This window comes from Sceloporus undulatus, chromosome 8 (genome assembly GCF_019175285.1).
Source record: "Sceloporus undulatus isolate JIND9_A2432 ecotype Alabama chromosome 8, SceUnd_v1.1, whole genome shotgun sequence".
Taxonomy (NCBI): Eukaryota; Metazoa; Chordata; class Lepidosauria; order Squamata; family Phrynosomatidae; genus Sceloporus; species Sceloporus undulatus.
Window position 1 is genome coordinate 21,137,020 of NC_056529.1, and position 24,990 is coordinate 21,162,009.

At 44.7% G+C, this 24,990-nt stretch overlaps 1 protein-coding gene across 4 annotated transcripts in view; it reads left to right on the forward strand.

The window, feature by feature from the left end:
* Window positions 1–11,575, forward strand: part of ZC3H18 (zinc finger CCCH-type containing 18) — a 51,490-nt gene extending 39,915 nt beyond the window's left edge. For 3 of the 4 annotated variants that reach the window (XM_042437799.1, XM_042437802.1, XM_042437800.1), the window contains exons 13-19: window positions 368–511; window positions 1,792–1,944; window positions 3,421–3,581; window positions 4,217–4,416; window positions 5,733–5,832; window positions 8,295–8,391; window positions 10,616–11,575. In XM_042437799.1, the coding sequence (XP_042293733.1) occupies window positions 368–511; window positions 1,792–1,944; window positions 3,421–3,581; window positions 4,217–4,416; window positions 5,733–5,832; window positions 8,295–8,391; window positions 10,616–10,820 (1,060 nt within the window). In that variant the 3' untranslated portion in view covers window positions 10,821–11,575. The remainder of the gene's footprint in view (window positions 1–367; window positions 512–1,791; window positions 1,945–3,420; window positions 3,582–4,216; window positions 4,417–5,732; window positions 5,833–8,294; window positions 8,392–10,615) is intronic. The other variant, XM_042437801.1, reaches the window with a different exon arrangement.
* The last annotated feature ends 13,415 nt before the right edge of the window (window positions 11,576–24,990 follow it).

Below are 24,990 nucleotides of genomic sequence, written 5' to 3' on the forward strand. Positions count from 1 at the left end.
ATAAGGGAATTATGATTTATGAGTAGCGTTACTACAAAAAAACATTACTAAGGATTCTGTATGGTGTGGTATTGGAAGAGGAGGGTCAATTCATGGTGACACCATGAATTACTGCATCGGGTGACGCCAACTCTAGTGATACCACTGCTTTGTATGCCAACCTTGGATTCCTGTGCTGAGCCCAGACAGTCTTTTCACACCATCCTGGCTCAAAGGTAGGATGACCTTTGAACCATACCAGCTGCTTCTTAATCTTTAATGCCTTTTTGACCAAGGTTTTCCAAATGGAGGTCAGACCTGGCATGCTCTTCTCGCCACCATCCCTGTCCCCCATTGGCTTCATCTCACCCCCATTTTGGTTATACAGGGACAAGCCTTTGAAGAAACTCCCTGCTCCCACGGCACCACCGCCAGTCACAAAAGCTGCTCCAGCTGCCTCGGAGCCAGCCAAGCCAGGCGACACCAGAGAGGCAAGGAGGAAGGAGCGTCAGACAAGAACACCACCCAGGAGGTAGGAGGAGGAGAGCAGGGGAGCTTCCTGGAGCAGGCTCCCAGGAGGCAAGTCCCAGATGAATTTTGAGCTATCCTAGGTGTCCTCGGACACCTCTGGAGGGATGACTGGCAGCACAATGCCTAGTGGGTAGACTCCTGCCACTCAGGATGGCCTGGACATACTGTCTGGTGGTTTGGGGAATATGTAGTCGAGCAAAGTAATTTTTGCAGGCTCTGGGGTTAGGGATAACATGTTTCTCTCCCCACTTCTATGATCCCCTTTGAGCATTTCCTAGCATGCATCTGGGTAAGAGCTTGAGAAACCTTACTTTTTTGGACTACAGCTCCCAGCTTGGGGGAACTGTAGTTCAAAACATAAGGGATGGGGGCATTCTGAGAATTATACATTTTGAGTCTCCCTTATCTGGTATTCAAAAATCCAAAATACTCCAAAAGCCAAAAAAAAAATGTTCATGGGTAGCTGAGATAGTGAAGCTTTTGCTTTCTGATGGTCCAGTCTACACAAACTTGGCTTCACGCACAAAATTATTTAAAATACTATATGAAATTACTGTCAGGCTATGTGTGTGTGATGTATATGAAACATAAACAAATGTTATGTTTAGACTTGGGTCCCATCTCCAAGATACCTCATTATGTACATACAGTCAAACCATGGTGTCTGCAGGGAATCTGTTCTGGGCCTGCACATGGATACTAAAAAATGCGGGATCTCAAATCCTGTTGTCCTTAATGGTGACACAACACGGCCATTGGGGACAACAGGGCTTGCTATCCACAGATGCTCAAATCAGCAGATGGCAAACCCATGGATAATAAGGCTCTGCTGTATATGCAAACACAGATGTTCAAAAATCCAAAACACTTCTGAATTTTACCCTTTTGGGTAAGGGAGACTCAAAACCTGTAGCCTAAAAAAATGAGGTTTCCTCAATTTTGTACTATATTTATTCCCTACACACACACTCGCACACACCTTTCCTCTGCCTGCTCTTGTAGAAGCCCATCCTCTCTTTGCCAGCACATAGGTCCCTGGAACCTTTTTTTATTTATTCGAGGAAACCATGTGTTGGCAGAGGTTTATAAGAACTGGAGTCAAATCTAAATCTGTACCCAGAGTTTGAGAGTATGTTCTGTACCCCTGGAGTACTGGGTCCCCCAGACATCCCAGCCTGGCAAGCATAAACATTTCACCCAAGTGCCTTGTGCAAATGATACCCATCTGGCACACCTTGTCACCACAGAAAAGGGAGTCCTGACCTTTCCTTTCGCCTGCAGGCGGGCCATCAGTTGCAGCATGAGTGGAAGTGGCAGCAGCTACAGCGGTTCCAGTTCCCGTTCACGGTCTTTGTCTCGCTCCCTTTCCCGATCTCATTCCCGGTCCACCTCTGCCTCCATTTCTCCATCGCCCTCTGGATCCAGAAAATCCAGGTGAGAATTTGCATGCCTTCCTGCTTCTTCCAAATTAGAAGGCGTGGGTCATCTCCTGAATGAAACAATCGGTTTCAACTCAGCTTTTGTTTCTTGGAAGCATCCTGCGAAATTTCATGAACATTCATAATAGGATGAATGTTTTCCCTGTTTTGAGTCATCATGAAATTTTGTCAAACATAATTTGTTATAAAGGTAGGTGAGATTTGTGGTCTTGGAGGACTCTTGTGGTCTTGGGGGGCCCTTCACAGTATGTAATGTTTTTAATAGATTTGTTTTCAACTGTTCTATTTTTATGGCTATTTTTAATTGCATTTTTATTGTTATTATTTATGGTTTCATAATGCTTTTAACTGTATTTCTTTTCATTTTTGTAAGCCAGAATTTACCTTTGTTTTGTCAAAGTATGCAATGGATATGTCCCCCATTTCCACTTCATTTACAAAATGTCTATCAGAGAGCTTGTAAAAGATAGTGTTTGAGTACTAAAACTCCCAGAATCCTCCAGCTAACAAGCCTTGCTGGCTTGGGAATTCTGGGAGTTGTAGTCCTGAGACATAATTTTTCCAAATTCAGGCCCCATCACATCACCAGCACCACATTGATGGATTCCTCACATTTAGCTGTTGAGGAAAAGGAGCTTGGTTTTTGAGGAAGGCCTTGGGCAGGTTCCGGTGGAGAGCTGCAAAGAAAGTGAACAGGCTTGTACTTGCCTGGTTTGCATAATAGGCTTCATGTCTGAGAATGCCTGCATCAGAAGTGTGCTTGATGACTTCATGCAGTAACAGGCCCTGGACTCAGCTTCCCAGCATTTCCTTGGCTATCCCTTCTGCTTCCTGCAAAAAGCTTCCTGGATCAAGCATGTATTCTCTATCTTTGCCTAAGTGCCGAGGAGCTGTATGGTTGGCCAACATCCTGCTCTTGATAGGTTCTCTGAGCATCTTGGATGACCTCAGTAATGCAGCAGCTTAGCTGGGGCTGACACAGGAGTTCCTCATTGGCAGACAGGCAAGGGCCAGAATCTTGTTCTGTATCTAAATATATATTGGCTGAAATCCTACATTAGGTTTTCATGGTGTAATGTAAGCTAATGTAGAGTTACAGATTAACTCTGCTGTGCAACCCATAGGTCGATTATCAACATTGGGTAATTGGACCAAGACAACAGACATGTAGCCGAACCCACAACCCAACACACAAAGTGCATTGTATACATCCATGCATAAGAGCACTGCATGTACAGTTCCACTTGTTCAGCTTTGCTGAAAGCAACCATTCCACTACATACAAAAATGTCCTACAGTTTCTATAAGGAAACTTATATATAAGTAGGATCCAAAGAGAATTCTGGCCATTATATTATAAAATAAAATAAAAAGATAACTGGTGTTTGCTGAAGTGCTGTTTCAGCCACTCCTGGATCTTAACATACTGGATCTTTTTCTGTCCCTTCCTCTGTCCCCATTCCTTGACCAGGTCTTTGAGTGTGAGTAGTGTCTCGTCTGTCTCTAGTGCCTCTTCGAGTAGCAGTTCTGTGCACAGCGCTGACTCGGAAGACATGTACGCAGATCTGGCCAGCCCGGTGTCTTCGGCCAGTTCTCGATCACCAACCCCAGCACAACAGAAGAAAGAGAGAGGTAGGGAATGCTGTGTTCACTCCTTGAAAGTGACTTCCCTTGGTCTTGACAAAGTACAGTTACTCCAGAGGATTGCTACCAGCATCCAAGTTCCCTTCCCCTTTGTGACACACACTCTCATCTTTTCCTTCCCTCTCCCCAATCCCCATCCTGGTTTACTCCTAGTCCTACCTGCAGACCTGTTTGAAATGCTCTTCAGAAGCAGAGGAAGAGTTTGTAGATTATATTCCACCAACAAAAACTAAAATTAAAGTTGATAAATAAAACGACAGTATTGAATTTTAAGATACTGGGTGAATGTGGGCAGCCTGAATTCTCTAGAGCTCCTTTTCTTCCTGGACAGTGAGCAAAGCACAGTCTTCAGGTGGAGCATCAATTTTCTGCTTGCTGGAGACTACCATCAGCAAGAAGGTGGTGGTGGTAGTGTGCTTATGTCCAGTTTGCGTGATTCCCACTGGTCACTATGAAAAAAGAATGAGCCTTGGGGACTTTTTCTGGCTGTGATATCTTCAAGTGGTGGCATACCTCATTGAGTCAGTTACCTCTCTTCGGCTTCAGGGAAGTTGTGGGTATCACTTAAGGATGCTAAAAGAGGTTGGCCATCTTCTCACTGGGGCACCATTTTGCTTTCCCAGTAGGAAAACCCAGAAAAGAAGGCGGTGGGGGTGTCAAAGAAGAAAAACGGAAACGGGACACAACAGCACAGCCAGCCAAGACCGCCAAGCCTGTCCCGGGGACTAAATCTCAACAGGCACCTCCAGCCCAACAGCCGCCTGCGTCACAGCCTGCTGGCTTCAGCGCCCACAAAGAAATCAAACTAACACTGTTAAACAAGGTGAGATTTCATGGGTGTTGCACAGTGTGTCCTTTTGCTTAATGTGTTACCTCTTTGTCCCTTTGCATGTAGTCAGAGCAGGGCCCTTTCCACAGGCAGGCTGGGAGATGGAGTGAGAAGGATATGTGTCCCAGCAACCTCAGGATATCTTGTGGAGGGGAGGAGTAATGTACCTTTGATTCAGGAGTCTGCCCAGACATCACAGTCCTGCCGTTAGAGAGAAATGAGAATGCTTTCTCTGGTTAATGGTAGGAAATGGGTGTCTCTGGCCCACCAAAGGTCTAATGAGGCACAATGTGGAGCAGGAGGAGGAATTATGTGGCCCTCCACATGCCCTAGCCAATACAGCCAGTGGATAGGAGTGCTGGGAGTTGCAGTCCAAGGACATCTGGACAGTTGCACAGTTCCCACCTAAAGAAAAGAAGTTTTTTGTCTGTCATCATGCCAAAACTTGTGGTTATCTGATTAAAAATTTGGGTGTATGTTAGGCATTTCCAAGTGCATCCATCTCAGGCAGTAGAACTAAGAAAGGACACTGATAACCCTGCCAAGCTGTTGCTGGTACACAGAGCCTCTTGTTATCACAGGTTGAGTCTGTGTGATAGAAATTATTTTGGTGTAATGCGGAGATTATGGGTTTATTATTTAGATGTGTGATTATTTAGATGTATGTTTTATCTGTTTTTAGCTTTAGTATGATTTTGAAATGATTTTATGGTGTTTTAATGTGGGGGTTTTAATTGCTTTTGAAACTTTATTGTTACTGTTTTTTATCTGTTATCTCTGGAAGCTGCCTCAGGTCCCACCCTGGGAGAAAGGCAGCATATAAATGAAGTAAATACAATAATAGATAATAAATTGGGCATTTTTCTGCACAAGGCATTCATGGCACTTTTCCTGTAGGCTGCACAACGTGTTCCCTTTATTCATTCATTCATTGTTCCACCATTCTGGAACTCAATGTGGTTTAGAAGAATTAAAACCAGTTGTAATTAAAGGCAATCCCAGTGCAACCGTCTATTGTAATGCTGAACTCTCCTGAGGATTCCCTCTTTCTTGCATGTGCTGAACTGGGACAAAATGCCGAGAAAAGGATTTTGTATAGTAGAGCAGAGGTCTTTTCAATTTTCAGTTGAACTGAAAGGTCTAACTGGCAGTAACTAAGTCTTTGGAGGAGCATTTCAGCCTGGTAGAATTTGGGGGATGGTGGCAAGCAAATCCTCACAATATCCCTCCCCACCACCTCCCAGGCTTATGGGTTTGGCCAGTGTTAATTCACCTCCATTCGGTGGTGGTGTGTTGTTGGTTTTTTTCAGGCAGCTGACAAGGGAAGCAGCCGGAAGAGGTACGAGCCATCTGACAAAGACAGGCAGTCTTCTCCTCCAGCAAAACGGATCAATCTCTCTCCAGACAGAGGTGAAAAAGCAGGGCTTAGACTGACCAGGGTGGATGGGTGTGCGTGCAACTGTGGTAACTACGAGCCCTTGAATTGCTTTCCCTTCTCTGGACACCCATTCCTGGTGTTGCCATGCAGAGCTTAGAAACGATCCTCTTTTTGGTTTGCAGTTCCCAGAACCCCTCAGCTACCAAGGCCCATCATATCCAGGGGCATACTTGGAGATACAAAACAAGAGGATGGGGAATGACTTAGGGAGCTGGGGATGTTTAGCCTGGAAAAGAGAAGGCTAAGAGGTGATATGATAGCCCTGTTTAAATATTTGAACTGATGTCATATTGAGGAGTGAACAAGCTTGTTTTCTGGTGCTCCAGAGACCCGAAGCAATGGATGCAAGCTAAAGGAAAAGAGATTCCGCCTCAACATTAGGAGGAACTTCCTGAGAGTAAGGGCTGGTCGACAGTGGAACACACTCCCTCGGAGTGCAGTATAGTCTCCTTTCTTGGAGGTCTTTAAGCAGAGGCTGGATGGCCATCTGTCAGTGGGGATGCTTTGATTGAGAGTTCCTGCATGGCAGAATGGGGTTGGACTGGATGGCCCTTGCGGTCTCTTCCAACTCTATGATTCTAGGAAAGGATCTAACTCACTAAACCAATGAAAAACAAGCAGAAAGAGTTAGGCTATGAATATAAGATGTGTGGGTTTGTGTGTGTCTAAAGGTATATAATGCATACAGCACATCTTTAAAATAATCAAATATTCACATTGAAACTACATAGTCCAAAATATAAATTGCAGTACTATGAGAAGACCTGTAAGATCATTTTCCAAAGGAAAATGGAATTTCCTATGTAAAAAGTGGCATTTCTGGTTAGAAAATAGCATTTTTCTATGCTTTCTATGAGGAGAGTGAAAACAGTGTTTTCTTAATAGAAAATAACGTTTCACTGCAGAAAGGTTTCCAACATGGAAAACAACATTTCTGCACAGAAAATACTCTTATTATGTTATTTTTTACACAAAAACCTTGTTGTTTTCTGTTCAAAAGTGTACTTTTTTTGTGCAGAATAGTTTCCCAATGGCAAATGGTATTCAAAAACGGTAAATTTTTCAACAACTTTCTTACCCCGAGGAGAAAAAAAGGTGACATTTCTCATTCTTTCCTGCAAAAAGAAAGTTTACAAAGTTTTACATCCCTAGTAAAGAGAGGCTGAATGCAGCGGGATTTCACAGTACCACCTTCGCTGTGGCTTGCAAGAGGAGGGGATCTTTATGCACCTCTTTTCATTTCAAGTCTCAGAATTGCACCTATGTAGTGCAGTGCTCTTTCTTTTTTGAAAGAATGATAAAACATAGCAGCATATTTTCTAAACAAAAAGTCAGGAGAGTGTTTGGATTACCCTCTCTCAGGACAACAAACACTCAAAATAAAGTGCAGCACCTATAAAAATGTCTGAAGAAAGCCAGGCACATTGCAACATCCCTGTTGGTGGCTTCCTGCCGTTGTGCCGGCTTTCGTTAGGCAATCAGCTGCTCAGCTTCTGACTCTCACATGGCGAAAGCCAAAGGTTGGCATCCCAGGCTTTCCCCCGACTCTGTTGCAAGCTCTTTAAGGCAGGAATGCAAGAAGAGCTGCAGCACTGTTGGCAAACAAGTCTCGCCGTAGCTGGCTAGACTGTTCCTGGATGTCGGGTGACCAATATTCAACCTGGATTCTTTCGGCGTTTGCTGTCGGGCATCATCCCCTGTGCCCAGCCCTAGGACACGCTTGCTGTTGCTTCATCGTCACCGAGGCAATGACTTTCCTTAGAGCATCAGTAACTGTGCCACATTCCTCACATGCTGAGCTCCCTCCCTGACAAAAGTATTGTGTCAATTGGAATCACTAAGAGACCAAGCGCTGGAAAGTCCCCAGCTCAGATAACACCCCTGCCATGAACTCATGAGATGCCTTCTGAGCATGGCATGCTTGATTTATTCTCTTCCTCTCCCAGTTCCAGCCTTTCAGCTGCAATAGCACTGGCCTACCTCACAGGGCCATTGTAAGGGCTGCTAGGAATGCCCATGAGAAGTTTTGGATGTTTCAAGCACTCTGTTAACAGTAGCAGTTGCTTTTACTACTTGTGAACCAGAAAATCTTAGCATTAATATCAAATTGTCCCTTTCGATCCTATGGGAGAGGCGGCATATAAATAAAATATCATCATCATTATCATCCTCCATTGGTACCATATTGCTTTAGAAAGCACAATGTTTCCTGTCTGTCCTTGGCTGGAAATGTGTTTTTTTTATGCCTACAAGATTGTTTACATTGCCAGCCTGCAAAAACATGAAAGTCACTATTCAGTCTCTTCATTGAAACAGTTTTACTAAGTTCAGTCTCTCCACTGTTTTTAAAAGCTGGAGTTACTGAACTTCGTAAAAAGAGGTAGAAGTAATAACAATAATAAAGCCATTTTCTTTTCCTTTTTCCTTTCTCCAGGTGCTCGCGAAAGGAAACCGACAGGAAGGCTCTCGTCTCCCAAACAGGAACGCCAGCGGGGCCCCAATCCAAAACCCTCCCTGGCTCAGGCCGACAAGTGAGTCCTTTCCCAGAGCTTTGGCTTGTCTCTCCCTCTTTGTTTTTGCTGTGGGCTCATTCAAATATGGCCTCGCGTGATCTCCCCCAGTGAGAGGCAAGCGCGCACATGCCTGGACAGGCGCTGATTGGGATCTGACTTGGCAGGGAATCCTTTTGGCACCAGTCCTGTTCCCAGCAGTGTAGGCTTCCAATGTTTGAGAAGAATGGCAGAGTTCTTTCACCCTGACTTGCCAGCTGTATTCAGAGGCAGGATGGCAGAAGACTAGTGTATCTCACCCTTCTGATGTCTGCTTGTGGCCAAAGGAGGGATCCTGGACTACGTGTGGGGTTTGTAAGCACTGGAATGTAACTTTGCGGAACTCGACGCAGTCCAGTATTCCTTGTGGTCTCTCTGCCATTTCTTCAGTTGTTTGTAACTTCCCTAGGAGGCACTGGCAACAGCAACAGGTCCAGAGGCCAGTTTTATGCATCTTAAGGCTGCCCAGGATGCCCCAAAAATGGGGGAAGAAAAAACTAAATTGACAAATGAGGAGGAAAAACACAAACCTAGTTATGAGAAACACAATGTTTTTGATATTAAAATGGTGCTTGGGGGTTGCTAGAGCCTATTTAAAAAGTGAATCCCCACTCCAGGAAGGTTTCAGGGGAAGAAACTCACCCTTTTGGGAGACCAGAAAAGGGGCTGTTTTTGGAATCCAAAGGGGCCATGAACCCCAAAAACAACCTTTGGAGGTGGTCATGTTTCTCCAGAGCCACACTTTGCTCACCCCAGTTCTGTGGCTAAAGACTCTAGTTTTGATAGGAGACCTGCTTCTCTCCTCGGATGACACATTCCAAGGTTGCGGCTCCCACTTTCCACTCATTTCTCTAAACCCAAGGGCTGGGCAACTTCAGTGGGTCCAGAAGACAATTTAGGCCTGGATTGGGACCCATTGTGGAGCATGGCCCTGCAGAATGTGTGTTTTACATTTTTTTTTAAAGCTTTCGTTGGCTCTATTCTGCAGCACCCATAGCTGGACTGATTTGCTCATCCCGTTCCAAACTCTCCGCTGCAGTTGGGCCAGATCCCTTGCCGTGTGACTCACAAATGTTGGGGATCACCCATGAGTGCCCATTGCGCCATACTGGGACTGTGGGAAGACCTGAAGCAAGCCCTGAGGGCTTGGGGTGGGGGGAGAGAGCCACTTCATCTTTAATGTCTTGGGTGTGACTCACTAGGGTTCTTGATTAGAAGGATCGGGGTTGCCTCCGCATGGACATGTGACAGAGAGAATGCCTTTGGCGGGGAGAGGCAGGTCACGTTTTGGGGGAACCAAAGAGGGGAACAGTCAGAGGGCAATTAGCTTGCCCTGGATAACACCCACATACCACTCTTCTTCTCTGTAACAGATTTCTTTGCAATGCCAGAAAAGGTACTCTCTCCCAGAGCAACCAAAAGTGATCTGATTATTAGGGTTCCCTTGAAACCAAGAGTCTGTGGAGCCAGAAACACTGAACACTCCTTCTTTTACTCTCCTTTATCAATCCCCACTCATGTCCTGTAAAAAAGTGCACCTTAGAGGTGGCTGTTGTGTAGTAGGATGTCTTGTTTAGCAGTAGTGTAACTGCAAGCCCACTGTCTGCTCTCTTTGAATGCGGTTAGCTCCTTAGCTGCCCTTTGCAGAGGCACAGTAACACCCCATGCCCAAAGAAAAGAATTTCTGGGTATATGAGATCCCTTTGCACTATTCCACAGTTTTCCACCTGCGGCACCCGTTGTTGTTGTTGTGTGCTTTCACTTCATCTCTGATTCATGTTGTCCCTCATCTAAAGTATTCTGAGCTAGATTTCTTTAGAGGAGCTTTGCCATGACCTTCGTCTGAAGCTGAGCGTGGGTTCCTTGCCCAGTGAATTGCCACAGTGGAACAGGAATTCAAATTGTGGTTTCTCACCATCCAAATCCAATACGCGAACCAATAGACTATGCTGGCTCTAAAAACTGATTCTAAGGAGGTCTGTTAGTGCCTTCCTCTCAGGCTGGGAGACTATGACTTACCCAAGGACAGGTTTAGGACACTTAATGGCTAGCAAACTCAGACTTGTGTGTGAGAGAAAGAGAATAAATCTGGCTTTAGAGATAATACAGGGTAGACAAAACCCTTCCTGCTTTTTTTATAGAATCCAGGTATATAAACGTCTCCTTGTTTCTCACTGTGCCATGCTTTTTCCCCCCTCTGCCACAGGAAACGTCCGCTCTCGCCCCAGTCCAAGAGTTCCAGCAAAGTTACGAGCATCCCAGGCAAAGCGGGTGAGGCTGCCGCTCCGGCCGCGGCTGCGAAATCGGGCAAGTCCAGCACGTTGTCCCGGAGGGAGGAACTCCTAAAGCAACTGAAGGCTGTAGAAGATGCCATTGCCCGCAAACGGGCCAAGATCCCTGGGAAAGTATAGTCTGCCTTGGTTCCCCAGCCTGGATTTAGAGACTGCTCCTGCGTTTTTATAAATAGCGTATAAAGCAGGCACTTCTGGATTTTGCAGTTCTGTTTTATTTTGGCTGTGGATCCTTTTTAAAAGAAACAAAACACAAACAAAATGAGAGATTGAAGATCACTTTTGGTCAATTGAAACCCACCTCCAGGCGGGTCTGAGACGGCTCCCTCTGGGTTCCTCTCCATCCCACGTGTTGCCAGCACCGTGGCAGAGGGCAGCCGCCATGCTGTCTTTCCATGCCCGTCGTGCGCAGCGGACTCTGAAGGGCAGCCCTGTCAAAGGCCTTCTCCTCTGCCCTGGCCACCTCTCTGTGCTAGCTACGAGTCGTACGTCCCTAGTTAGCCCCGCTGTGTGTTGAGTGTGTCTGCAGCAATGCCGTTTCTACCTGCTGTGTAAGGAGGGACAGCCCAAACCTGCCGTCACTTGCCGGAAATGTCCCCCTTTCTGTTGTCTCTTCTTCCTTCTCCCTCCCTCCCTTGTCCCCACGCCAGGAACTAAACCAGTTGCGTAGATATCCTTGATGGAAGTCTTGATCGGAAGATCCCACGTGTCTTTTTCTTTTAAGCAAAAGATTGTTTTAGTTGAATTTAAAAAAATACAAAAAGGAAAAAAAATCCAGAGAAAAAGCAAAGGTATCGTCAGGATGTGTGTCTCAATAAGGAGGGTCCTTTTTTTTTTGAGGGGTTATGCTGAAAAATAAAGTATTTTGATAAACAGCTCTGTTTTCTACGACCTGTTTTGTTCCCATCCCCATTGCCTCTCTTGGGAGGTATGGCTAAGGATGATGAGGGTTTTGGTCCCAATAAGAGGACCCCAAGTTGGAGAAGGGCTGCTCTAAATATTTGTGTGATTGTAGCTCTTCAAATGGGTCCCGGGGAGGGGGGGGATTATTTAACTTTAAAACTCTAAAACAGTAAAGCTGGAGTGGGGAATTGGTGGTGCTCTAAAGGTGGATGGATTGAGTGTCTAAAATCAACACTAATAGTAGAATAATAATAATAATAATAATAATAATAATAATAAGGTGTGAGCCAAGGTGTACAGTTGCTCCTTTCTGCATAGGGACTTGAAAGTCCAAAGGTGCATGCTGCCATTTCTTGAAGCACATGGGCCAAGATCCTACGTCGCAGGCATATAGCAAAAATGTCCCAAGAACTAAGGTTATGTAAACCTTAGACTGTTTACGAATGTAGTGTAATCTGTGGATCAGTGCATGTGGCTAACAAACCATTGGGCACCTGCAATGCACAAAGCACAACACCGTAGAGTCCATGTACATTACACGTTATTCTGTCTAATGCGCAGTGGTCTCATATGTGCAACTCTGCTTGTATTGCCGTCACCTGGGCATGACCATTGTACATTGTCCAAAAAATAAGACAAAGTCACTCCAAATGCCCAAACCTATCTGCAAAAGTGGCCAAAACAAAACATCTCTTCAGACAGTGTTGCAGGGTAATATTAAGGAATCGGGAAGCCGCTACATCACTTGATCTGGCTCCTTGATCTTTATATGTATTCCCCACCTTTTCCAATAAAAAAATGGATTTAAGGCAGCTTTCACAAGACACAGTGATTACAGTTGTTAGTATTATATTCATTTGTATCCTTTTTTTCCTCCCAGAATTGAGATCCAAAGCGGCTTACAGTCTAAAAATTGTACAGTTAAAAACACAAAGTGTATTTATCTTGTGAGCCTCCTTGGGTCGCTTTCTGGGAGAAAAATAAAATTGCAGGGGAACAATAGCCCCCTGTTTCTGCAGTCTGGAAACGCAAGTGCACAACAAAGAGGTGAAATAGTCTTAGTGTTTGGATCTATAGGAAAACTGATATTTGTTTAAAAATTAGTAAAAGCAAGCAAGCAAGCTGAAATGAATAGATGGTCACCCTGGGGACCTTTCCGTTCTTGCTTAATTTGGGAATGATGAGTTCAGGTGTCAAAAACTAAAAGTCTCTCCCTCCTGTTGCACAGGAAAAGGCGGCAATATGACTCCTCCCAAGGTCTGTTTAGGTAAGAGGCGTGTGTCTCAGGCCCAGCTTCCGATTGGCTCACTGCCCCTGTGACATCAGCACAGGTGGAAATTGAACCTTTCCAGGTGAGTTTTACCTGCAAGGGGAGCTGACTCAGGCCATAGGGGCCTCCCCTGTGCAGGTACCAGGAGGTAGCCAAACCTCTCCTTTGCTGGTCCATTGGGGCTTTCTCCTTCCTTCCTTTCCTTCCTTCCTTCCTAAGAGGAAGAGGAAATACAGCCCAGAGGAACTTATCAGTTCATCAGCTTCAGGTATAGCACCTGGGTGTTTTTAGTTATTATTAAATGTGCCTTTTCCCCCCTCGTGACGTCAGGCTTATCTAGAGCTGAGCCTTGCAAAAATCTGGCCTCCAGATTGCGGGTTTGCATGCTCTTTGCAAATAAATGGACTGGGGCAAAGTAGGCGCTGCACAGTAGAAAGAGAGAAAATCATCATCAACCCCATGGGTGGCTGAGATAGTGACACCTTTGCTTTCTGGTGGTGTGTTTGTTTCATGCACAAAAGATTACAAAATATTGTGTATAAAATTAACCTCAGGCTAGGTGTACAAGGAAAGCCAGTGTGGTGTAGCGGTTTGAGTTTTGGACGCTGGAGACCAGGGTTTGAGTCCTGGTTCAGCCATAGAAACCCACTAGGTGACCCTGGGCTCTCAGCCTCAAGGAAGGCAATGGCCAACCTTTGAACAAATCTTGCTAAGAAAACCTCCATAACAGGGTCGCCATGAGTCGGAAATGACTTGAAGGCAGGCGAGAGCAACAGTGTAGACAATAAAAATCTAGTTACCTAGATTTTCTTCCTGTCTTCTTTCTTAACTGTCCATCTCTCACATCCCTCCATGGTAATAGGGAATATAATGGCTTGTATGATTCTAACTTTGGTACTCCGTTGTATGTCGTTGCATTTTAGGATCTTCTCTAGTTCTTTCGTAGATGCCCTCCCTTTCTTAATCTTCTGATATCCTCACTGCAGTCCCCATTTCTATCCATGTTTGATCCCAGGTATGAGAACTCTTTTACTGTTTCTATTTCTTCATTGTCTAGGTTGAACTTGTGAAAGTCCTCAGTAGTCATTATCGTTGTTTATGTTCAAGAGTAAACCTGCATTTGCACTTTCCTCCTTACTCTTCCTTAGTAGTTGCTTCAGGTCTATGAGGTTTTCGGTTAGTACTCTGGTGTCATCTCCTATTTCCACTCCTCCTCCTTCCGTGTCCAAGCCTGCTTTCCTTATAATATGTTCTGCATACAAGTTGAATAAGGAGGGTGAAAGGATGCAGTCTTGCCTGACCCCTTTCGCAATTGAGAACCATTCTGCTTCTCCATCTTCTGCCCTGACAGTAGCCTCTCGTCCTGAGTTCAGATTCCTCATCAGGACTGTCAAATGTGTTGCAACTCCCATCATGTCTTTAAGGGCCTTTCATAGCCTTTTGTATCTATGCAATCAAAGGCTTTGCTATACTCTATAAAGCACATGCTGATTTCCACTTTAACTGCTATTATTATTATTATTAACCTTTATTTATGAAGCGCTGTAAATTTACACAGCGCTGTACATACAATCTTTTTAGTTAGACGGTTCCCTGCCCTCAGGCTTACAATCTAAAAAGACATGACACAGAAGGAGAAGGGGGTGGTGGCGGGAAAGGGTAAGAGGTCCAGCAGTTCCTCTCAACCTCCGAGGCCTGGACCAAGGCAGATGGACTGAAGGGAGGGCTTGGCTTCAAAATGGAAGGTTAATCATTATCCAGGGAAAATACATACTCAGAAGCAGGATAATACATATACAGTACATAGCAATACAGGAAATGGATCAATAAACAGCCAACAACAGAACATCAGATAGTAAGCGACAATTATGCGATGCCTGGGAAGGCTTCTCTGAATAGGATGGTTTTCAACTCCGTTTTGAAGCTGGTTAATGAAGTGATGGCTCTTGCTTGTGGAGGAAGAAGGTTCCAGGAGTGAGGGGCAGCAAGTGAAAAGGGGCGAATCCGGGATGGGGCAGAGGAAATCCTGGGCTGGGACAGGAACCCTTGACTACCAGAACGGAGGGCCCTGGTGGGAAGGTGAGGAGAAAGAAGGTCTGATAAGTAAGGAGGGGCCAGTCCATGGAGGGCTTTGAATGTCGACAGCAGGAGCTTATACTGAATGCGGAAAGGGAGAGGGAGCCAGTGAAGGGATGCCAACACAGGAGAGATGTGGTCAGAGCGGTGGGTGGAAGTGATAATGCGTGCAGCTGAATGCTGGACAGAGATTAAAGGACGGAGGTGAGAAAGAGGAAGCCCAGCCAGGAGGACGTTACAGTAATCAAGTCGTGAGATCACTAGGGCATGGACCAGGATCTTGGCAGTAGAGGCGGAGAGATATGGTCGGATTTTGGCAATATTGTACAAAAGGAATCTACAAGCCTTGGCTGTGGTCTGGATCTGAGGGATACACGACAGAGAAGAGTCAAAGATAAAACCAAGACTGCGGGCTTGCTGGACTGGTTGAATGGAAATGTTGTCCACAGAGACAGAAAAGGAGTGTTGAAGGTTGGGCTTAGGAGGAAAGACAAGAAGCTCCGTCTTGGACATGTTGAGCTTCAAACGCCGATGGCGCATCCACTGTGAGACAGCTGTAAGGCAAGACGAGACTTGCTGTTCAAGCCTTGGAGAAAGGTCAGGGGTGGAAAGATACAGCTGGGTGTCATCGGCATATAGATGGTAGGAAAAGCCAAAAGAGCTGATGAGTTTTCCTAAGGACAGTGTGTAGAGAGAAAACAGAAGGGGACCCAGAACAGAGCCCTGGGGAACTCCAACAGATAAGGGAACAGGAGAAGAAGTCTGACCACCTGCAACTACTGCAAAAGATCTGCCAGACAAGTAAGATCTAAACCAGTCGAGAACAGAGTCTGAGAACCCAAGGTCAGAGAGTATGTCGATTAGGAGACAGTGATCAACAGTGTCAAAGGCTGCAGACAAATCAAGAAGGATGAGAACAGAGTAAAGGCCATTAGCCTTGGCCTGTAAAAGGTCATTTGAGATCTTAGTGAGGGCTGTCTCAGTGGAATGCTTTGGGCGGAAACCAGACTGAAAGGGATCGAGAATGGAGTTGGCTTCAAGAAACTCAAGACAGCGCGAATAGACAACCCGTTCCAAAACCTTAGAAAGAAAGGGGAGAAGAGAAATCGGACGATAGCTAGACAAAGAGGAGGGGTCAAGAGAAGGTTTTTTCAGAATTGGGGAAATGAGAGCATGTTTGAAGTCTGACGGGAAGGAGCCTGTAGAGAGAGAGAGATTGAAGATATGGAGAAGCGAGGGCAGAAAGGAGGGAGCTATAGAGATTAGAAGACGAGTAGGAATAGGATCAAGAGGACAGGTAGCAGGTTTGGAAGAGTTCAGAAGTGTAGAGAGTTCATCCAAAGAGGCAGGAGGAAAGACAGAAAATTTGTTAGGGGAAGGCGATAGAAGATTAAGAGCAGAAGAAGAATCAGGAGGGACTATCTCAGAGCGAATAGTGGTAATCTTAGAGATGAAATAGTTAGCAAAGTCATTAGGAGAGAAAGATGAAGAGACAGGAGGAGAGGGAGGTTTAAGCAAAGTGTTGAAGATGGAGAACAAACGCTGCGGGCTCCTCTCATTGGCAGAGATCAATGATTTGTAATAATTCTGTTTAGCCATAGAGAGGGCGCGTGAGAAGGAAGAAAGAACAAATTTGAAATGGATAAAATCAGCCCACTCTTTGGACTTTCTCCAAAGACGTTCGGCCGCTCTAGAGCAGGACCGGAGAAACTTAATGTTGGGGGTAAGCCAGGGCTGAGGTCTAGTCTTGGAGGAAGAAGTGCGTACAGAGACAGGGGCAAAATGGTCAAGAGTTGAGGAAAGAGTGGAGTTAAATAAAGACATAGCTGAATCAGCAGAATCCCCGAGATTTAGGGAAGAGAGAGATGAATCCAGGGTCAGACCAAGTTGGTTAGAGTCAACAGATTGAAGATCACGAAAAAGACGTTGAATAGTATGGCGAGGAGGAGGAGTATAAGTGAGAGCAAAGGAGATTAAGTGATGGTCAGATAGTGGAAAGTCAAGTGCCAGGTAGTCAGAAATGGCGCAGTTTGCAGCAAGAACTAGGTCAAGACAGTGACCAAGAGAATGAGTTGATGAGTTGGAGTGTGGTTGGAGGCCAAAAGAAGCTAGCAGAGAGTTAAAGCGAGATGTTGTAGGGTTATTGGAATCGTCAACGTGGATATTAAAGTCACCTAGGATCAAAGTGGGGACTGAATCTGAAAGGAAGAATGTCAGCCATGATTCAAAGTCAGATAGGAACTGGGTGGCAGAACCAGGAGGGCGATAGATGACTGCAACCCGGAGCTGTAGAGGAGAAAAGAGTCTAATAGGATGAAACTCAAAGGAAGAGAAATGATAGCTGGGGGGAAAAGATAGAACTTGAAACTGGCAGGAGTTAGATAGCAAGATACCAACCCCTCCTCCTCGACCCTCAGGACGGCTTGTGTGCGTGAAAGAGAGACCACCAAAAGAAAGGGCAGAGGAGGTTGCAGTATCATGGGCTGGGAGCCAGGTTTCGGTGAGAGCGAGGAGGTTAAAGGATTTAGAGAGAAAGAGGTCATGAATTGCTGTTGCTTTAGGGGCAGCAGAGCGGCAGTTCCAGAGGGAACAGAGGAAGGGAAGCAGGGAGACAGGGAGAGGCCGGATGGGGATCAGGTTAGGAGAAATGTGGCGAGCCATGGGAAGGATGGGGTTCACAGAGAAAAGAAAGAGGTGAAGCTAGCTTTACAATTAAAGGTCAACAACAACAATAACAATAATGAAGCTATGGCTTGTCTCTTGCGGAATTGAGGGATTTGTAGTTTAGGGAGGGCTAAGAACTCTCTGACTGCGCATGCTAAATGCCCCCTTCCTTGAACTGCAAATCCCAGAATTGCACAGTTAAAGTGGACTAATAGCGCTATAACAATGTAGTGTGATATTCAGTTGAGTGTCAGACTAGGGCTCCGAGAGACCAGTCTCTCCGCAATGCATTATCCAAGATCGTTTCAGGGAAAGGTTGAAGCCAGAGCGCTTTGCGTGCAAAGCAGGTCCTTTCTTCATGGCGGAGCAGCCTTTCCCCTCCTGGCTTCCTCTTCCACTTGGTGGCATGTGAGCTCTTGAAGGCCCCTGGGCTTTTGCAAAAGAGCCCTATCTCTTACTTCCACTTGACCTCTCCACCTGAGAGTCAGTCGGGGCCTTTAGTGATGCAAGCCTGCCGAAATGGCGAAAGGAGGAGGCAGCTCAAAGGGGAAGACCTGGATGGGGACAGTTCCAGGGAAGGGAGTTGGTGCCTTCAGGGGAAAACCTCACGCACGCTGCCCGTATGATGGAGCAAACATTGCAAACAATGCTTACTTTTCCCACGTCGGGCTTAAGCCCAGGACCTTTGCTTTCTTTTTCGATTCTGGTTCCTGCAAGTCTTCCCCTTCTAACGTCACAAGAGCCAAGGATTTGCTCTGGGGAGATGGTCACCAGATCTGAAGGTCCTTCCATGACCTAGCAAGAGATCCTTCAAGCCATCCTGATCATGCGCCCTGCATTTTTTCTTTCCTATCTCTTTTTTATACAAAAAAGGTGTGGATTTTCCAGTCTTAAAAGCAGGCAAACAGCCAGGTATGAGAAGTGGGCATTGCAAAATCCCCATAAGGAGAAGATCACCTGAGCGCAACTAGCCCTCAAAGCACTCTTGAGTAGGCAAAGGCTTACTTTGGCTTTTATAGGGTTTTGTGGGGTTTGGGGGCTATATGGCAATGATCTAGAAGAGTTTATTCCTGACATTTTGCCCGCATCCATGGTTGGCATCTTCAGACTATTCAACATTTTCAATATTCAAAAATTTATCAATTCCTAAAAGCAAACCTTGATTTTGGCCATTTTATTTAAGGGACATCATTTTACTGTGCCATTGTATTTAATGGGACTTGAGCATCCACAGATTTTGGTATCCACAGAGGGTCCAGGGACCAAAACTCAGCGGATACCAAAGACTAATAATAATAATACCCTATTATATATAATAGACTTGAGTATCCGGGGATTTTGGTATCCACAGAGGGCCCTGGAACCAAACCCCAGTGGATACTAAGGCCCCATCATCATCATCATCATCATCATCATCATCATCTATTGTATTTAATGGGACTTGAGCATCCCTAGAGTTTGTATACACAGAGGGTCCTGGAACCAAATCCCAGCAGATACTAAGGACCAATAATAATAAAAATAAGAATGAGACACTATTGTATTTAGTGGGACTTGAGCATCCATGGATTTTGGATCCATGGCAGGGCCTGGAACCAAACCCCAGCGCATACCAAGGGTCCACTATAGGTCCCACAATTGCATTTGGCAGAGGACCCAACAGAGCCATTAGAGACTCTTCCTTCTTGCAAGAAGAGGAGGATGACAGGATCCATAATAATATATGTCAATGGTTGGTTACCAAAGGCCAGGATTTTCCAGGCATCCTTTCCCAACCCCAGGCTTGCTGAAATGTCTTTGATGCACCATTGACGGGCAACTCATGCTCAGTGAACAACCCACATTCTCTGGGAATGAATGAGCCGCATGACTGGGCCCCATCAATGATCACACCGTTTGCAACTCATTGAGAAATTTCAAAAGAAAAGTTTTACACCTCGCCTTTGTTTGCGAGACGTGTTTTAAAGGTGACCCACATGTTGATGGACAGCTATGCATCCCAAAACTGCGCCACTTGGCACAATTGTCCAAGAGTAAGTTCCATTCCACATAGCCACAGTCCAATTGGAATGAACAGGAGCGTTAACTACTACACTTAAATGTCTAAGTGGAGTTGCCTCTACACTGCAGAATTAATACAGTTTCGCGTCGCTTTAACTGCCATGGCTCATTGCTATGGGATTCTGGGATTTGTAGTGCACCTTATGACAACCTTGCAAGGTGGGCCAGTCTTATTAAGTCCACATTATATTAAACATAAGAGAGAGTTACCTAGAACTGGCTCAAATAGGAATGGGAATGGATTGCAACATCCATCATTCACCCTAAACAACACAACCAATGTGCAAAGAATGCTGGGAGTTGCAGTTGCAAAAACACCTGGAGTTTCATACATTATCCTATAGAGAGCAAATTATTATTATTATTATTATTACATTAAGTCGGAGGCTTTCATGGCCGGCATCCATAGTTTTTTGTGGGTTTTTCGGGTTATGTGGCCATGTTCTTGCTTAAATATCTTTGATGCGCCACTGATAGGCAACTCATGCTCAGTTCACAATATTGCATATAATAAGACTTATGTGATATATTATTATTATTATTATTATTAACGCTAATTAAACCCCTCCTTTTCCCAAAACGTGCCCTACAAATAAAAATGAGAATGACCTACAAAAAGGCTGCGTCGATGCTACCCATAGTGAACACTATTTTGCGCGCTCTTTTTGCGCGTGTTAATTTTATACTATCGTAACAAGATGGTTTTAAGCGTTCTGAATTTTTTATTTTCTTAATTGTCAAGTTTTTAAAAAATGTTTTTAATCTCGTGAGCCGCTTCGGGGAGAAATAAAATAAAATAAAATAATAAAATAAAATACTCCAGCCAAAATGAAGGCGGCATAGAAATAAAACAAATAAAATAACATAATAATAATAATAATAATAATAATAATAATAATAATAATAATAATAATATTCCAGCCAAACTGAAGGCGGCATAGAAATGAAATGAAATGAAATAGTCCAGTAAAACTGAAGTCCAATTGCTTTGCACAGGAGACTTAACCACTACATTTAAACGCCTGCAGCTCAAATTGACTGGAGCTGCATCCGCACTGCAGAAATAATGCTGATTATTATTATTATCATTGTTACACTTTATTTATATAGCACTGCAAATTTTGTTTGACATTGCTTTAATGGCCACGGCTCAAAAAATGCTACCGATTTTGGAGATGGGTAGTTTTGGTGCGAAGTGTTGCTTTCTCTGCCGGAGAGAGCTCTGGTGCCGCAGCAAGCGACAAACCCCAGGTGTCCATTGCGTTAATCCTGCAGCAAGGCTGAGGCTTTCGGAAAGGAGGAGAGAGTTTAGTAATAAAACAAACAAATGTGTAAAAACCCCTCCTTCCTCCTGGTGCTTCTGGGGTGGAACGGGACACTTGTGGGAGTGACGCCACAAGGGCCACATGGAGGGGATTTCCCTGCAAGAAGCAGGTGGGAGCATGTGATGCATTGAGCCAGGGAGTGACACACGCGGAGACGGAGGAGCCACAAAGCAAGCAAGAGGCAGAGAGAGCCAAGGAGCAAACGGAATGAACTGAACGCATTGCACACCTTTTTTCTGGCCTGGCTGGTTTGCAAAAGCATCCCGTGACCCAACAGAGTTCAGAAACCTGGCGCTTCCAGGTGACTTTTCACCTACTTGCCGTTGCAACATCTCAGCCTATGCGCCATTAACCCTTTGCAGGCATGCAACTGTGCGCCTTAGTGCATGCCGGGGCCTGCACACCGGTACTTTGTCTCTCTCATATATATAGTATATACTCGACTATAAGACGACCTCATTTATAACTCGAGGGCAAGTTTTGGGTCCAAATTATGGATTTTGCTTTGACCCGTAGATAAGTCGAGGGTAAAAAGTAGGCACATATAGCAAAGGATCTAACGGGTGAAGCAGAACAAAACAATGTCAAAGACCTTACAGAATTGCAGCAGACTTTGCGCTTAGTCTTAAGGCTGGATGGATGTGAAAGTAATGAGGATTGGTGCATCATATATTATATTCTTGCTTTTCACCAGGAGATGGTTCCTTCTTTTAAAGAGGAGTTCAGATAGAGTACTTAACATTGACCCATGGAGAAGTCGACTCAGGTTTTTTGGGGGGTCAATTTTTTGATGTAAATTTCTAGACTTATAACTGAGTATATACTATATACTATATACATATATTGCACTGCTGTATTTCGGTGACCACTTTGCACTCTCCTTGAATTGCAACTGGACACAAGATTCCAGGGGAAAATAATCCTGGTCGAATCTGGGTTGAATCTTTGATGTTCTGGTCCTTTTAAAAATACAGATTTATTATGAAAAAAATATACATCGAACAAATAACAGTCATAATGGACAACAAGCACATATACAATACAGAAAAATCCAAAATATACAAATGCAGTACGCTCATGCTATATACTTAATACTCCCTGCAACCAGCCCTTATGGTTAAGATTAAGGTTCTTTTTTGGGGGGGGGGTGCCAAAAATAATCAATCTTGGGTCCCCTTCCCCCATTTTTCCTAAAAGATTTGCATTGTGAATAGACCCGGAATAAATCGGGATAAAACTCTGCATGCCTTGAACGCGTTTCAAATACATCCGCGCCGTCAAATCCATCTTTATTCTCAGCACTGGATTAACGTTTCAATTCAGTTCCTTAATTCGTTCATTGGTGCGCTGCCTTTCTCTATGGTGACTCCCATAGAAAATACAGTCAGCCCTCCGTATCCACTGATCTCTTTTTATCCATGGCTTCCAAAATATTTTTCATATATATATATACATATATATGTACATTCCAAAAACCAAACCCTGATTTTGCTATTTCGTATATGGGACACCATTTCCTTATTGTAGGTAATGGGACTTGGACGTCCATGGATTTCGGTATCCATGTAGTTTGTTGCAGCGTCAGAGGTCTCAGACCAAGAAAGCAAAACTTCTCTCCAAACTACAAATCCCAGAATTCCATAGCATGGAGTCACAGCAGTTAAAGTGGTGTCAAACTGCATTAATTCTGCAGCGCAGATGCAGCCTCAGCTTCCTAAGTTGTTCCTCATAAGGCTTGGTTTCCAGATCTTGGGTCATCTTGGTCACCTTTCTCTGGACACAGATTTCCCCCTGCTGTCTATGGCTTTCCCAGAAGTGACCGACTGACCGCTGCAAGGAACAAGATGTTTGATCAGAGCTAAACAATGCTGTTATTGTTCTCACAACTGTTTTGCAGTTGTGTTGTGTGCCTTCGGGTTATTTCCAAGTTACGGAGACACTAAGGTGAACATATCCTGGGGTTTTCTTGGCAAGATTTGTTCAGAGGAGGTTTGCCATTGCCTTCCTTTGAGGCTGAGAGAGTGTGACTTGGCCAAGGTTATTCATGCCTTTGCAAGGATTTGGACTATCCACATGTAGTCCAATGCGCAAACTGCTCTCTTGTTTATGGCACCAACATCCCATCTTTCTGCCAAGGAGATCAGAGCATCACTTTTCCATGTTCATCCTCCCAAGAGGCTGAGAGATAGTGACCTGCTGTGTGCTTCATGCTCAGGGTGCATCCTCAGTCCTATTTCTGGATTTCGAGATATAGAAATTTGTTTCATCTACTTCACCACACTGGCTCTAAGAACGGATGTGTTTGCCACCTTGCACCACAAGCTGACAAGCGATAAAAATGTGAACGGACGAGGCGAGATAACAATAATAATTTATTATTACGGCACATGGATAACTGTGCAAATGCAGACCAAGCAAATATCAATGAACAGAGAAAACAGGTTTGCAAAAATAAATGCAACCACCAAATATATAACATATATTGGAGAACATAAACTCATAGACAAGGAGACACTTTTCTTCCTCTAGGATTTGAATTCTCTCCATCCAAAGAGTCTGGAAACCATCATTCTGGGACAAAAGGTCCCAACGTCCCCAGGCCCACGTTGGGGGATTCTGGAAGCTGTCATCTAAATAAGTAAAATGTATATGCATTTCATTTCAGGCTCTGACCATGAGGAACTGATGCAAGGCCATGAAAAGGAGCATTTTTCATGGATGAACAAAAAATAAGGTTTCTTTTTCCTCTGCAAATTCAGACAAGTCTTTAATGCTGATGGCATATAGATATGTCGGACTACAAGTCTCAAGACAGTTGCGCCATGGGTCATATGCGGCCCCACAAGGGCATCTCTGGGGATTCTAAAAATCACAGTTGGTTCAGGAGATGGTTCAGACTGGCAGACAGACATCTTCGCTTGGGATGTTGAAAATTCAGTTTGTGGATTTTTCTAGGATGATATCCAACGTGAGGAACAACATCAAGTGGCAACATGTCTGATCTCCGTCCCAAAAATGAGTATCATCTGAAACAACCAAGCTTAGCTGTTTGAGCCATGATTCTCTGGTTATGAGGGTCTAGTCGGGTTCTAGGCATGGCTATGGGGTTCTAGATATGGCTATGGGTTCTAGGTATGGCTATGAGGCTCAAGGTATCTCAAAACACATTGATTGATTGATTGATTGATTGATTGATATTTATATCCTGCCCTACCTCCAAGGATCTTAGGGCACTGTATAATAACATCAATTTAAAACAATAGCAATAATTTTCAAAGACTGAAAGCATGCTTGGAATGCACCATTCTTGAAATGACAATGCTTGCTGCTTATTTTTACAGTTCTCCAAAGAGAGACAAGGAGGCTGGGTGCCTGCTGCACCTATGGATGCTTGGTTGATTCTGGACCATGCGTTCCAGATTCCTGTCCTCAGGACACATGGCAGGAATTATGTAGATCGGTGTGTTATTGGTTGTTGCTGCTGCTGTGTGCCATTTTTAGCATATGGTGACTCTAAGAGATGTTCTGGAGCTGAGAGTGTGCAACTCACCCAAAGTCAACCCAGATGGTTTCCATGCCTAAGCGGGGATTTGAACCTGGGTCTCCAGAGTCGGAGCTTAATGCTCAAACCACTAAGCCACGCTGACTCTCACAATACAGGTACTTGGGATACATCTCCCATATCCCAAGAGCTCCTTCCTCCCAAATCTGATCAGATCAGATGCAGCGAACCTGTGTGGCTCCAGTCACAACCCCCATCATCCTTGGCCACTGAGCATGATGCCTGGGGATGATGGGAGTTGAAGTCCAGCATCATCTGGTTGGGGAAAGAGGGGCAGGTTCAACTTGCCTTGCAAAGCCTCCAGGTGAACCAGAGGGGAATAGAAAGACTAGTACTGATCTGTAGTACAGCGAGGGCCCTTGGTGTCCGTTGGGGTTTGCTTCCAGGGGTGCCAAAATCCATGGGTGCTCATTATATACAATGAGGCAT